This window comes from Elephantulus edwardii, unplaced genomic scaffold (assembly GCF_000299155.1).
Source record: "Elephantulus edwardii isolate Elephantulus edwardi_28Jun2011 unplaced genomic scaffold, EleEdw1.0 scaffold00002, whole genome shotgun sequence".
NCBI classification, from domain to species: Eukaryota; Metazoa; Chordata; class Mammalia; order Macroscelidea; family Macroscelididae; genus Elephantulus; species Elephantulus edwardii.
The window spans coordinates 36,196,916-36,212,178 of NW_006399752.1; the positions used below are offsets into that span (position 1 = coordinate 36,196,916).

The window sequence follows — 15,263 nt, forward strand, 5'->3', positions numbered from 1 at the left end:
TTGATCTGGTTTTTTTACGGTCACTGTGGGTCATAGTTGGCTCATCAGCACCTGACGATATACTGCTAGAATTTTTTATGTCCTTGAAACTTTCTACATAATGATCAACAGTGACACCATTAACACAGAAGTGACTTGGGTGACCAGGGTTCAGTCAGTCAGTGCCGGGATTGAGAGCTACTGCCAGAGGGGAGGCTGGCCGAGGCCGCTGGTGTGGAGAGCCGTTGAGTCCAGGCATGGCTGTGTGGACGGGCTAGTGGCACCAGGAATGACCTGGGCCTGGTGAACCCAGCAGGGCTGTAGTCAGGGTTAGTGGAGCTTCCAAGGGGCGGGATGGGGGTGAGGAGCCTTAGACCCAGTCCACGTGGCACCTCCCTGTGACTGGCCCCTGCTGTTCTGGGGAGAAACCACGCAGGGCCGTGATGTGCCAGGTGAGGGCTCCCTCTAGGTATTCACGCCGCTTTGTTCTGTTAGGTCAGCCGCTCGGCAGGAGAGGAGGGAGGCCAGGGACAGTGTGTGCCCTGCCCTCAAGGCTGGCTTGCATGTCCTGTTGCCAGCACCTGGCTGTCTTGGGGCTGTGACCCCCATCCTTGTGTGTCCCCTAAGGTGCCTGGTTCTGTCCTGCCCACCAGGCTGCCCTGGAGCGACAGTCACGTGGTGGTGTGGTAGAGAGCATTTGTGGGGCTTTTGAAAACTTCTAGATATTTCTGGTGATGTGATTTTGAAAATAGGCATGGAGAGCAGGGCACCCCGAGGAGGTGTCCCGGGGACATTTGTGTAGAGGACAGTTGTGCTCATGTTGGCTGACAGTTGAGCGGGCGCAGAGCAGAGGGTCCTGATGGTGTACAGGCCCCGGGGTGAAGCCTGTTGTTTCTATAAACATCACCTTGTTTGGAAGAGCAGCGTGAGGAGGGGCCTGTGAAGATGCACCCAGCACAGGCTTGAGGGCTCAGGGCAGGGGAGCGCCGAACCCGCGCACTCTGTGCTGGCCCCCACCTTGTGAGGCAGATGGTGTCCACACCAGCATCCAGACTGGGAGCATCACGCTGCGGGGCGTAGCTGTCCCCAGTTCTCCAGGAAGACCCCAGGACAGTATGGGGGAGCACAGCACGGCACTTGGGCAGCTTCTCAGCGTGGTGGCTACTGGCCTGCCCAGTGCCTGGCGCCCAGCTGCCCAGCGAGTCCCTCTCCAGAAAGCCAGCAGCCTGGCTTGCGAGTGTGTTTCTGGACAGTAAGTCCCTAAGGTCCAGAACGTTCTTCTTCACTGGTGTGACTGACCACAGGACAGTGCACCGTGGCCCCAGGGTGACTGTCCCTTCTCACCTCTGTGTTGAGAAGCAGGGCATTGACGTGCCGCTTCTGGTAACTTCTCCTTTGTCTTCACAGAGGCTCATCGACAAGTCCCGAGTGACCTGTGTCCGATGGGTGCCCGGCTCCGAAAGCCTCTTCCTGGTGGCCCACTCGAGCGGGAACATGTACTTGTACAACGTGGAGCACACCTGCGGGACCACCGCCCCCCACTACCAGCTGCTGAAGCAGGGGGAGAGCTTCGCCGTGCACACGTGCAAGAGCAAGTCCACGCGGAACCCCCTGCTTAAGTGGACGGTGGGCGAGGGGGCCCTCAACGAGTTCGCCTTCTCCCCGGACGGCAAGTTCTTGGCGTGCGTGAGCCAGGATGGCTTCCTGCGGGTGTTCAACTTCGACTCGGTGGAGCTGCACGGGACCATGAAGAGCTACTTCGGGGGCTTGCTGTGCGTGTGCTGGAGCCCGGACGGCAAGTACATCGTGACGGGCGGCGAGGATGACCTGGTGACCGTCTGGTCCTTTGTGGACTGCCGCGTCATCGCGAGAGGCCACGGGCACAAGTCCTGGGTCAGCGTGGTGGCCTTCGACCCCTATACCACCAGCGTCGAGGAGAGCGACCCCATGGAGTTCAGCGGCAGCGATGAGGACTTCCAAGACCTCCTGCACTTCGGCCGGGACCGAGCCAACAGCACGCAGTCGCGGCTGTCCAAACGGAACTCTACGGACAGCCGCCCTGTGAGCGTCACCTACCGCTTTGGCTCCGTGGGCCAGGACACGCAGCTCTGCCTGTGGGACCTGACAGAAGACATCCTTTTCCCCCACCAGCCCCTCTCCAGGGCGAGGACACACACAAACGTCATGAATGCCACCAGTCCCCCTGCCGGCAGCAATGGGAACAGCGTCACGACGCCCGGGAACTCTGTGCCCCCCCCTCTCCCGCGCTCCAACAGCCTCCCCCACTCGGCCGTCTCCAGTGCGGGCAGCAAAAGCAGTGTCATGGACGGGGCCATTGCTTCTGGGGTCAGCAAGTTTGCCACCCTCTCCCTGCATGACCGGAAGGAGAGACACCACGAGAAAGACCACAAGCGCAACCACAGCATGGGCCACATCTCCAGCAAGAGCAGCGACAGACTGAACCTCGTTACCAAAACCAGAACGGACGCGGCCAAGACGCTGGGCACGCCTCTGTGCCCGCGCATGGAAGAGGTGCCCTTGTTAGAGCCGCTCGTCTGTAAAAAGATAGCGCATGAGAGGCTGACTGTGTTAATCTTTCTTGAAGACTGTATAGTCACTGCTTGTCAGGAGGGATTTGTTTGCACATGGGGAAGGCCTGGTAAAGTGGTAAGTTTTAATCCTTAATGCTGCTCCAGATCTCGACCTCCACTAGCTAGCATCTCCCCTTGCGGGCGGGCGGGTGTACAATGAATGTGAATGACACTTCTTATTCTTAATGTAAATCTAAATGCATCAGAGCCATAATTTTGGATACTGCATGCCATGTAATTCCGAATCATTTGATATAATTCACCGTAGAGCGTTTTGAAACAAACAAACAAACAAACATATAATCAAACTAATTGCCAGCCAAGCCAGCCCCCTCCTGGGAGTATGCAGGGCCCCAAGGTTAGTGCTCCTGTTCTAGACGATTCCAATCAGGGACCATGATGGCAGTACGGGGCACGAGGACTTCAGATGCTCAGATTACAAGTTCCGCTTTCCCTGGCCCCTTCTGCTCAGCCCTCACGTAGACTCTTGTACACCTGATCGGAGTTGGCAGGACAGACGGGCACGTTGTCATTTACCCTCCCGTTTTTTATCTTAATCACACAGTGTTTAGGAATCTATGAAATTTAACGTTAGGAATGACGCATTCAGCAGGGTTGATTGATATTATTTTTACATTGTTCTGGCAATCCACAGAAAGAGAAGAGCCTTAATTTTTAAAACCCATTTTAGTCATTTTATGACAATTAAAATTGTTTAATAAACATCTTTTTTCAAAGAAGCAGTTTGTAGCACTTTGATTGAGTTCTGACCGGGTGTGTGCCCTCAGCCCGAGTCGTGGGCGCCGGCTGTGGCCCGCCGCCAGCAGCTGCTGTCCAAAGTGCCTCTTGCCACAGAAGCCACAGAGGTCTTTTCTGTCTGATGCTCTTTGCTTATGTTTTTTTTCCAACAAGGGAAAAGGAGGTTTTTCTTGTGTTTTGTTTCAGTCAGAAAGGCCCAGGGCTTCAGGCCACGGGCAGACCCTCACGTGTTTGGGGTTCCTGCGTTCTCCCACAGTCCTCAGGACACCCCTGACGCCTGCTGGGCCCCAGGGCCCCCGGAGGACACACGCCTCAGGGCAGGGCCCCCTCTGCTTAGGGTTTGGTGGCAGCTGCAACTCTTGGCCACCTCCTCAGATGTGAGCTGCGGGCTTTGTCCTCACTCACTGGCTCCTGCCCACCCTGTGCCTCTCCTCCCTCGTCCCCTTTTGGGGCTGGCGCCAGCTGCAGCCCACTCCCCACACCCACGCCGGGCCACGCTGCAGTACTGATTGTGACCTTCATGTCCCTGCGGCTGCACCCGGACTTCTTCCCAATTCCCATCATGGAGGAGATGATTCTCTGAGCTCTATATTTTATGTCAAGATGGTAATTATCTTATTTGTTAACTTATTTGGGGCATTTAGGTTTGTTTTTCTGTTTTGCACACCTTTGTAATTAAATATAGAGATAATGATCATTTGTGCTGGTTTGAGTAGTGAATGTGATTGAGAAAAAGACTTGGGAGGGTTATCACCCCCCAGGGCTCGGATGCCATGCACACTGCCCTTGGGGGAGGCCAGTGCCCCCTCCAAGCCTGTGGCCCTCAGACACCACCGTGCCCACCCTGCCCTGTGGCCGTGCCTTTGGGCCTGGGTCCGATGACAGGCCCTCCTGTGTGAATGCCTTGTCTGTCTTTCCCAGGCCTTCTTGTCAGTGTGTCCCCACTGCTGAACCACTGTGGGTGGGGTGGGGTGTCCTCCCAGCCCCCTGCATGCCTGAATGTTAGCTTTTCTGACACAAACTAGAGGTCTGGGTCGCTACATCACATGCCATCCAGGCACCCCCCATCCCATGGTTTTAGAGAGTGTGTCACATGATTCAGAGATCCAGTCCAGATTGTCCACCTTCATGTGGTCTCAGCCGAGAGGGGAGGTCAGGTAAGTGGGTGAAGGTGAGGAGGATGGGACCTCCTGCAGAAAGGTGTGTCACTGGCCAGACCTTGAGCGGCTTACCAGTCTAGACACCTGAGTGACCTGACACCCCCACTCCACCCACCCCACTCAACATCCCTCTTGCAGGGCAGGGTGATGGAGGGGCCCTCTGCTGCCGTTTGTGAGGGGACAGGGCACATTGTTTCCCTGGGACCAGCCCCGAAGTGTCCTTGGAAGCTGATGTGCAGACCCCATCTCCACTGTCCACTGACGTCACAGCTCTGGCTTTGGGTCCTTGATCACAGCTGTCCCTCTGATGTCTAGTGTCACACCCTCCCAGCCCGCAGTTTCCTGGCTGCGTGCCGGCGTACAGGGCTGCCTGTCCTGTCCATGCCTGCATGCAGTGGCCTGATGCTGGCCCTTCCTGTGACAGCCAGAGGGCCAAACGTGCAGCCTTCCCAGCTCTGGCCCAGCACTCCTGGCACCCAGGAGAATGGGCCCTGGGGAGACAGCCTGGCACTTGGGTGTGGTGTCCGTGACAGGGAGGACACTCAGCAGCTCGGACGCAGCCTGTCTCTGACACTCGGGACTGGAACCGTGCTGTTGTTCCTGTGCGTATAACCACGTTGCCTGGAACTTGGTATTTTGCTCTTCATTGGCTTAACGTCAAGCACAACAGGTGTTTTTTCCAGGTCCCCTCCGCTTCCTAAAGTCACATGAAATGTTATATTTTAAATGGTTATGATGCCAGCAACTTTTGTGTCTCTCACTCTGTGCCCACTTGCAGTCTTTGTGGCCCCTGGTGTGACACAGTGGTGTGGGGGCTTAAGCATGGAGCCGGGCAGGTCTGGGGACCCTGCACCCTAGGAATAGGTGAGCTGAGGTCACCCACTGGTGCCCTTATTGGCCCCCTTACCACACAGCACCTGGGGACAGTTGGTGCCCTTATTGGCCCCCTTACCACACAGCACCTGGGGACAGTTGGCCTCTGTATGCCCAGCTGCAGTGGAACACCTCTCCTGGCATGTGAGGACCTGATAAAAAACAGATGTCCCCACTCTGCCAGCACAGCAGAGAACTATCGACTGTGCTGGCCACAGCACACAGCTTTCAGGCTGAAGTGGCCAAGCGAGTGCCACCAGCAGGACAGGAGGGGACAGCCATGTCTGCACTCACTGGCGACATGCCCGTGGTCAGCTGTCCTTCAGTGGCTCAGGTCTGAAGAAGACCCATGATGACACCCCAAGGCCATCTGCATCACCACCAAACAGCGAAGTTTCCTGCATTTTTCTGAGTTGTGTGTGCTCAAATCTGTCACAGGCCACAGTGCTGGGTAACATGTACCAAGCTGTGGACACTGGCCCCCGTGACACCCGCAGGGGACTTCCTTGTCTGCGTCTTCATTGTTTCCACAACGAGAACAGGTTTCACGAGGAGCTTGCCTCACATGCAATATTGGGAAGTTGAATTCTTAACCATTGCAATAGGTAATGAAGCTTTAATACCAGTATTGTAACTTGATGATTTTAAGAAAATCCCATTTCTGCTCTCACAGCCTTGTCGTTCGCTCTTCTTGTCCGTCACAGCTGAAAAACTCAGTACTTGACATTATGAAGTGTCCTGTATGTACTGACATGAAATAAAAATGAGTGAATGAATTGTAAACAGGGATGATTTTCAGTAGTCCTTTTCCCATCTGAGCTTAAAAAAATCCCAGTGAAGCAGGAAAGACCAGGTTCTCAATGCCAAGGAGCAGCTTTGAGAATGTGGAGACCACCGTCCGAGCAGTGATAGATTCACGTGTGTCCTTGTCAGGCCTGGACTTTTGCTGGCTGTGGGGGCTCTGCCAGGCAGGACCCACACACCAGGGATGAGGGTGCTCAACAAATGGGCAGGCGGCCTCCGGTCACATTGTTGCTGCCTGGTCTAAACAGTGCCAGGGCCCCTGGGGCTGCTCTGCAGAGACCCCCGGGACCTCAGTGGCTGGCTGTGAGGCGTCCCCTCCTTCCGCCACCCCCAGTGGCTCTGGGCAGGAATTCCTGGCCAGACCCACACGTAGTGGCAGGTGAGTGTGCTGACCTAGTCAACCTGTCCCCTTCTGGGCTGAGAGGCCTGGCCCGGCCCAGCGAGGCTTCAGGGGACCATGGCTACTCAGTCTTGAGCGGATATCACTCCTCCCTGTGCTGCTAGCCATGTGGCCTCAGTGTCCATGCTGTGTCCCCTCCCCCTGTCCCTGGATGGAGAGGTCTAAGCCAGTGGCAGCCAGCTCCTCCCACGGCCAGGCTCTTCTCTGTGCTGCAGTGGTGCTCAGGCCTCGAGAACTCTTGACAGTTGGGGTTTTTAAAAATTACTCTGATATTTTTAAATTAGCTAATCTTGCCCTCTTGAGAAGCTGAGGGAGCAGCATAGGGCCCGAGCCAGAGGTGTCCCTTGAGAGGGACAGGTCACACACCCACTGGGGTCCTCAGTTGCTGGTCCCTGCGGGTAGGGCAGCGTCGTGAGACCAGCAGGCAGGGAGCCATTGGGCGGGGACTCCATCTCGCTCTCATGTCCTGGTGTCTGAGAAGAGCTGAGGTCTCACTGGCATCTCTCCAGAGGCAAGCTTGAGTGGCCTCCTTCAAGATGGCCTTCACAGGCTGGCCAACGCCTCGACCCATCGGGCCTGCGGACAGGCATTGGGATGAGAAGGAGCCCGCCGCCCTGCGAAGAGGCTGTCAGAAGGTTCTAGAGCTTGGCTGCAGTCTGGGGCTCCCCTGCCCGGGTCGTGGGGTTCTCCCAGGCAGTGGTGTATGTGGCGTGAGCCAGGGGACCGGACATGTTCCAGTGGGCAGTCGGCCCTGCTGTCTCCCCGCTGTCTCCTCAGCAAGGCCTCTGATCCCTGGTTCTCGGCTCGAGTCTCTGGACATGAGACAGCGACAGAGACAGGCCTCAGGAAGGATGGTGGCGGCCTGGACGCAGCTTGGACAGCGAGCCCAGCAGCAGCAGAGGGACAGTGACCTTCAGATGTCGCCAGCCAGGCTCCTTGTGTGGCCACAGGGCCTACGGTACAGCTCTTTGTCCATGGGGGTCTGTCACCCGGCATGGGGGACAGGTGACTGACTGGACTGGGGGTTCTGTCACCGGGCATGGGGGACAGGTGACTGAAGAGGGCGTCTCGTCCAGACCATAGTCGGGGCCCCCGCTGCGCACCAACCACGCCTGCCTCAGCCCCTTCTCCCACGCCAGGGGATGGTGTCCTGTGCCGTTTGGTTTTGAACCTGTTCTTGTGACGCGTATCTGTTAATACCGTGGACAGTGGCCCTGTGCAGACATTCCTGTGTCCGCTTCCACCCAGAACTGCTGCTTCCGGGGCCCCAGAGGGGCCTGTGGTGCCAGGACCAGCCCGTGCCCGGCCTCCTACAGCCCTCAGCAAGCTCTGGCTTCTGGTGGCCAGAGAAGCTGCCCTGCAGGTCACAGAGGACGCTGGGACATGGACGTCCCCACTGCACAGTGTTGCCTCCCTCCAAGAAGCCACCTCAGGGCACAGGGTCACCACGGGAAGAACACAGCAGCTCCAGGATCCGCTGTGCAGCCACCCAGCACCAGGACCGAGTTGGGGACTGGACGCTTCTTGGAGAGGGCCCACTTTGGACTGAAGAAAAGTAGGGCTTTGGGGAAGCACGTGAGGTAGCCCCGTGTTGTCCAGCCCTCGGTCTGCAGTGAGTAGGTGATGGGAAGGACACACAGGTCCCCATCCCAGGGCTGAACCTGGTGGCCCCCCATCAGCCACACGGACCTGACCAGCATCCAGGGACAGGTCCACCTGCCTGTGGGCCCAGCTCCCCGGTCTTGGGGCCTTGCCTGTGTTCAGACCCCTCTCCCCAAGAGAACCGGTTCCTTTCCTCGCGGCAACGCTAGGGCCAGCAGAACAGCGGCAGCCTGACACCCGGGTCCCCCGGCAGTCCAGGGGGCCTGGCTCCAAGGTGGTGCAGCTCCCCAGGGACTCTGGGCTCCCTGACCCCTAGGATAGAGGAGTCTCCAGGTACCAAAAGGAGATGGACCGCGGGGCCTGGCTGGGCACATGACCTTCAAGACCTCTTTGGACATGACCTTTGGGGTCAAGCAGGTGGCTGTGGTGGAGACACCCCGTCACTCTTAAGTGTGGCAGACTTGGCAGCTGTTTCTAGAGAGAACTCTGGTCTGGGGAACCTAGCCTTTCACCGAGTCACCCCCAGGCTCTTAGGGGGCACGTGGACACGAAGGCTGGCCCTTCCCTCTGGCCCTCCACGCGTCAGGAGCGTGTCTGCGGGCCTTCACCTTGGGAGAGGCTGACCTCTCATTTAGTGCTTCCTCGCACAGACCCACCAGGGCTGCCCTCTCGGCTGTGCTGGGGGGCGGGCACGTCCACAGTGACCCCTCGGGTAAGCGGTATTTAACAGGAAGCCTGGCACCAGCACCTGAGTCCCAGGCTCATCAGAGCTTCCTGGCCTTGTCTTCCTGCGTACCATCGAGTGGGAACCGACCTACAGCTGACGCGGTTTCAGAGACGGTAAATCCAGTAGGAGGGAAGAGATTGCCTGTCCTCCCACAGAGCTGCTGGTGGATTCGAACCATGTGCCTGAGCTGGCAGTGCAGTTCCTCTGCCCGAGCTCCTTGGCCGTGTCTTGAGGTCTGGATTTCCATCTCTGAGAGATACCAGCTGCAGGTGAAGGCAGGCAGCAGTCCCCGGGGGTACTGAAGCCGAGTCGGGGTCACCCTCGTTTGTGCCTGTTTGCTTTAGACGGTACTGTTTTAACACCATCTGATGCATCGCCCAGAGCGTAAAGTCACTCTCAATAAAAGAATGCCCAACTCCAGCGTGCTGTGGCACCCAGTGACAAGCGGGGAGAGCTGTGTGTTCTGCTAGGTCTCCGATGAGGACTCCAGAAAGGACACGCTGCCCCTCTGGCCTGGCCAAGAGCAGCTCCAACACCCCTTCCCATCTGTGCCACAGGCCTGGTTTGGGACCCTCCACTCCTGTGTACACCCCACTCTGACCTGGGACACCCTATACCCAGGAGCAAATTGAAAGGGTACAACTGCTGCCCACCTGGAGGTCAGGGCCCCAGGAAGGAAGCACCCCTCCAAAGCCTACCCCTGAGAGCTGACCTCGGGCTCTGGGGTCGGGTGTGCACCCAGGGCCCCAGTCCACAGGCTGCCCGGGCACCTTGCCATCAGGAGCTGCACCCAGGGGTGCCGTATCCAGGGACACAGGCTCCGAGTTCTGTTTCCTCCTACCCACAGGCTCTGGGGAGACCCAGGACCCCACACACAAGCAGGGAGCTGAGTTCAGCGGACTGCGAGGCACTAGGAGTGGATGACCTGATAGGAATGGTGTAGAGGAAAGCAGAGTGCGAAAACACTGGCTCCCGACCCCAAATGCCCTGATTCTGATGCGGAGAAACTGCTGGAACAAGGATGAGGGAGGTGACTCCCCGGCGCGGGGTGCTGCTGGATTAATGTCAACTGCTTTGTTTGCAGGGTTTATCGTCATCCCAAAACCAGGCCAGTTCTCCAGGTGGCACTGTCGTGTAGCCCCACCACTGCGGCCAGCTCGCTGATGGCACCATTGGAGGTGGACAAACCCGATGTTCTGGGTGCGAGGACGCAGTCCTGGAGTCCAGCGTGGAGGAGGCACTGCGCCCTGGGCCCATGCCAGCTGCTCACCCAAGGATGTTGTTTCCGTTCTAAACCACTCTTCCGGGGCTGCAGGAAAAGAGAAGACGGGAGGCTTTCTTGATTTTCACTTTAAAAGTCAATGTAATTCTCCTATCTGTACATAAAAATACATGTACACATATAATATAAAATAGGGATCACTGACAAGACCCCTTTATATACTGTTAGAACAGTCCTCTCTCGGTTTTGCACTGATTTTTATACCTTAGGCATTTGGGAGACAATCTGAAATGTACTCAGAAAGCTGCTACTTTCTGATTTAAGTATGTCATTCAGGAAGACAGGCCGACATCACAGACTTCCAAAAGTTATTTGCACATAGATTGTTAACCAAGAATTACTTTGAATATAGGTATATAGACTCCTGGCTCCCCCAAGGTGTGGGCAGGGAAGACACCCTTTTTATCTGCTAACATTTATTTTAATACTGTTATTTTCAATGCAATCAACTGTATTATATGTATAAATAATGTAAATGGAGGAAATACTTCACTAGTTAATTTCCATCACTTGAGAGTAATATTTCTAATTCACAAAAACTATTACTATTAAAACTATCTTGACTACACCACCTGTTTATAGTTTTTGCTAAATCGGTTGGGATTTTAATGACTTTTTTTTGTTGAATTGAGTATTTGGAACGATTCACCATTGCTTTGCCCAGAGCAGTTTTAAGAAGGAAGGTTCTGGAGGGTTCTGGACAAGCTGTGTGTGTAGTCCGGCTGTGGTTTCAGTACGCAGCCATCACTGGTCCCTGGCAGCCTGTGGCCTCACGCAGCGTGGTCTCTGTGGTCAGCATGGAAAACGCTTGCTCTTGGCTGGTGGCTGGAGACTGTACAGTGTCACGTGGGGTTGTATCTAGTGGGAACCAGCTCTTGATGGCCATACATACCTGTCCATTCTTGTCAGTTCCTGGACTCACTGAATAGCTGGATTCTCCACACTGGGCCTTTGGTGGGCTTTTTCACTTGGGGAGACGCTCAGTGTATTTCTCTAAGTGATCACCTGAAACTGGGGCCTGTCTGGGTCATTTTAAGTTCCTTCCTTCTCAGCTCAGAGTCTGCCCACATTGTCATATATGTGCCTGCAGCAGGGCTGACCTTGGGCCAAGTCCTGCCGTCTGCCCAGGTCCTGACTTAGTGGACAGTTAACCACTCCCTTCAGTTCCACTTCCCGCCAGGTGTGACCACCAAGGGGTGGACCACAGAACCTACCACAAGCTGCTGGAATGTGCAGCTCACGTGCACACTCAGTGCCCTGCCTCCTACAGTCACATATCAGTGGATGGTGGCCAGTCTGCATTCTCCCCAGAAACCGACAAGGGCTTAGCAAACATTTCCTTTAGAAAGAGCTTTCAACCCTCTTAAATCTCAAATCCAGAAAAAACCTCGCCCAGTGGTAACCAAACCCACAGGTGATGCCCATGGAAGCAGCAGTCAAGAAATGAAAGGATGTATTATTACACTGGGTAAGTCTACAAGAGGACTTCTTTAAAGTGCTTGGGAGCAAGGGTATCACTGTGAGGACTAAGGTGTGTCTTTCCCAAGCCATAGTATTTTCAACTGCCTGCTAGGCACGGAAGAGCTGGACAATGAATGAAAAAGACTGACAAATCTGATGCCTTTGAATTTCAGTGCTGGTGAAGAATATTGTTTACACCATGGATCGCCAAGAGCATGAACGCACCGGGCTTGAGGACCTCTCAGAACAAGAATGGCGGAGGCTCTGTCTCACTTACTTTAGACGTGCTATCAGGAGGGACCAGTTCCTGGACAAGGACGTCAAGATTGCAGAAGAGCAAGGTCAGCAACGGAGAGGAAGACCCTCGAGGAGATGTGTGGTCACAACCACAGCCATGGGCGCACGCAGAGTGGAGACTGTCTGGGTGGCGCAGCCCGGGCAGTCCTTGTACTGTCCCTGGGGTCGCAGTGAGGCGGCGATGATGTGACGGCCCCTGACCGTCCCGTTTGCTGCAGGCATTTCCATCATTTCTGTGCAAGGAATCTGCGGCTGCTGACTCAGGAGAGAAGACCCGCGTGGTGGGGTCCCCAGTGACTGGCCAGGAGGTCACCCCTAGTCCTGGAAAAGGGCAAAGTCAGAAAGGTCTGCTTTTGAAAACCAAGTCAAGAATTCCTCCCCTCACGATCCCCCAGGTCCTCTCCTCACAGTGGGCTGTGCCGTCTGTCCATCTGTGGGACCCTGGTCAACCTTGTTCCCACTTCCAGCTACATGAAGGTGCTATAGGGCTGGGCACAGAGACCTCAGGGAGCAGCCGACTGCCTCATGACTCCTCTAGGGTGCTGAGATCATGAGGATCAGACGCCATGCGGTCACTGCCCCGAGAGACCGCAGCAGATCCCCGTCCAGCCCAGTGCCGGCCCCACAGTCCACTGAGGCACAGTGTCCTCAGCCGTGGCTTCCAGTACAGCCGCCCCCATGAGAGGCCCAGGTGGGCCAGGCCACCCGGGGACAAGGCAGCCCAGCTGGAGGCCTGTGAAGCTGCATTGGCCTGTTTACACTGGACACCAACAGGAAACCAAAGCGTGGATCACGTCCCCACAATCAGGGGCAGCAGGACACCCCAAGGGTTCAGGGGGACGTTACACTGGAGCTGAGGCTGGTCAGTTTTCTGGGAACCAGCAACACCGATGAGTGTGTACTCTTAAAGATTAACTTTTCCTTCATATTTAAATACTTCAAGGGAATAACCATTTTCCCAAATGCGTCAATACCGACCAGCACCTTATGGCCCCACCTGAGACCAGCTGGCCGGCCCTCTGGGTCAGCCAGCCCCATAGACTGGTCCACCCCAGTGCCTGCAGGCCTCTGCCCACAGGGCCATGTGCTTCTGGCCCCGCCCTGGAGACTTCTCTCAGGCCACCTGGTCCATGTCGCCGGCCCCGCTATGCAGCCGAGGACGCCAAGGACATGTTCATTCCTTTACTGAGCTCTGATCTGAAATAGATGTCAGCCACCCGGAGCTTTCCCCACACCGCCTTCCCTCCAACCACAAGCAGGAGCCAAGTGAAGGACAGACAGGACGCAGGTCTCGCTCAGAATCACCACAGGCACCACTGGCAAGCTAGGCTAATCTTTAATAACAAACAGGCGTCTCCAACATCTCAGTCCGCACAGGAGAGCTGCCCTCTGCTCGCGACACAACTGGGGGCCTAGGCAGGTGTGACACGGAGCCAGGCGGAATGCGGCCTCGGAGGTGCCTGTGAGCTCACGGCCCTTCACAGAGACGGCACAGACAGAGCCCTGGACGGGGTGGTCCTGCGGGGTGCAGGCTGCTGCTCCTGGCACAGGAAGGCGGGCTCTGGCTGGTGGGTGGTGGGCCTGGCTGTGGGGGAGACAGGCCCCCTGCGTGACCCCTTGGAAGCAGAACTGGGGGTCTCTACGGTGTGGCCCCGGCTCTATCTGCTCTCCGGGACGGGGCGCGCGCCCTCAGCACCCTCCTCCTCGTCTCTCTAGTGTGGGCAGGTGGTAGGGCTTCAGGTCCGGCTTCATGTCCTTCTGGGTGTCTGTCTGCCAATGAGGAGTGACAGGTGCTGAACTGCGGTCAAGGGCAGCCCAGAGCCCAGGGGGCCAGGGGTGCAGAGGTACCTTCTTGTTGGTCCTGGTGAACTTCAGAGGCTGCAGTGGTGGCCCTTTTCTGTGGGCTGCAGGGGCAAAGCCACGGTGCAGCGAGGGGCTGGAGTAGGACAGCTGGGTGACACCTGGCAGCTGGAGGCTTGGCAGCCTCCGGAGGCAGGCCAGGCCTTGTCTGTGGGGATAGCTCTCGTCTGGCCTTCGAGACTGAAGCTTCAAAGGAAACAGAAGTCAGCTGATGATACAACAGCTTCCCTTTTGTGAGCACAGGATGGACGGCAGAGGCCCCGGGCACCCTAACCATCACTGACGTCACTGGACTATGAGCTGTGACACTGAAGTGACCACACACAAGTCCCCAATGCCCACAGCCCCCCATGACATCCCCCAGAAGGTGTGTTTACTGTGCCCACCAGGCTGATCCAGGGCTGCTGCCAGGCCTTCTCCTGGGACAGCTCTGACGGCCTAGAGGCCGGGGAGCCCCCCATTCTCCAGGCTGTGTCGGGCGCAGCTGGCCAGGGTGACCTGCTGCTCTTACTCTGCTCAGCCAAGTCTAGCCGCTGACAGATTTGGTATGTCTGGTGAGCGGAGAACGGCTTTTACACTTTTGAAAGGTTTAAAGGTAAATGAACAGATTGCAAAATGGAGACAAGATTCTTGAACCAAAACATTAGCCAAATGGTCTTTCTGCAGGGACGTGGTCTCTCCTGTTGGCTTGTGGGGTTTAGAGCCCAAGGGGCTGACGCGTGGCAGTGTGGAGACGGGGCCTGGAACCCGTACCCATGCCTGGGCCCAATGCCCTGTCCTAGGCAGTACCCTCCCTGCCAACACCAGTCTTCAGGCGCTGCCCCCCGGGCCTGTCCAGCTCTGGCTTGGTACCTGCTTCCAGCCCTCCTTGGCCGAGTGCCAGCTGTTGTTGCTGGGTCCCAAGGCTGCAGGGTGCTCCAGGACGGCACAGTGTTTGTGGCCGGGCACAGTTTGCTTCTCAGCTGCCCTGAGGAGAGAGAGGTGCCCTGAGACCTGTCGCCGTCCCTTCCTCCCAAGCTGCAAGGGGTGGCCCTGCTCCTGTCTGAAGTTCTGGGAGGCAGGCACACTGGGGTGGGGGCAGACAGCCTCTGGCCAGGGCCATACTGCCCACCAGAGTTGGGATCCACCCACCTGCCCTCCCCAGCCCACAGCAGGCACGGTGCTGTGTGGGGCCGGCCAGCCTCAGCCAGCTCGCACTTCTCCATCAGACGGTCTCTCGGCAGCAGAAGCCTGACCGGATGATGAGGTCTGTCTGGGTGCTACTCTCCCCTCTGTTCTGTCTCAGCCGTTAGGTCTGCATGGGCGGCACTGGAGCCCCCACCTCCCATGAGAAGCCAACAGCTGCTTGTACAGGCTGAGCTGGCGGTGGGGGCTGAAGGGGTGGAGCAGGGTGAGGTGGGGGTGAACTGAGGGGGGAGCGGGGTGAGGTGGGGAATTTATGGGGTGGAGCTGGGTGAGGTGGGGGTGT

At 57.0% G+C, this 15,263-nt stretch overlaps 2 protein-coding genes across 8 annotated transcripts in view; one reads left to right on the forward strand and one right to left on the reverse strand.

The window, feature by feature from the left end:
* The window catches only part of WDR20 (WD repeat domain 20), an 87,437-nt gene extending 77,404 nt beyond the window's left edge, over positions 1–10,033 (forward strand). For 5 of the 7 annotated variants that reach the window (XM_006879078.1, XM_006879083.1, XM_006879077.1 and 2 more), the window contains one exon: positions 1,387–3,313. In XM_006879078.1, the coding sequence (XP_006879140.1) occupies positions 1,387–2,664 (1,278 nt within the window). In that variant the 3' untranslated portion in view covers positions 2,665–3,313. Of the gene's footprint in view, positions 1–1,386; positions 3,314–9,979 lie in introns of those variants that run through there. The other 2 variants (XM_006879079.1, XM_006879081.1) reach the window with 1 other exon arrangement.
* Positions 10,034–12,458: 2,425 nt separating this feature from the next.
* The window catches only part of MOK (MOK protein kinase), a 59,730-nt gene continuing 56,925 nt past the window's right edge, over positions 12,459–15,263 (reverse strand). Inside the window, exons 9-15 of the mRNA XM_006879178.1 lie at positions 15,117–15,167; positions 14,927–15,025; positions 14,648–14,762; positions 13,784–13,981; positions 13,632–13,705; positions 13,322–13,520; positions 12,459–12,695 (exon numbers count right to left, since the gene is read on the reverse strand). Coding sequence (XP_006879240.1) covers positions 12,459–12,695; positions 13,322–13,520; positions 13,632–13,705; positions 13,784–13,981; positions 14,648–14,762; positions 14,927–15,025; positions 15,117–15,167 — 973 coding nt within the window. The remainder of the gene's footprint in view (positions 12,696–13,321; positions 13,521–13,631; positions 13,706–13,783; positions 13,982–14,647; positions 14,763–14,926; positions 15,026–15,116; positions 15,168–15,263) is intronic.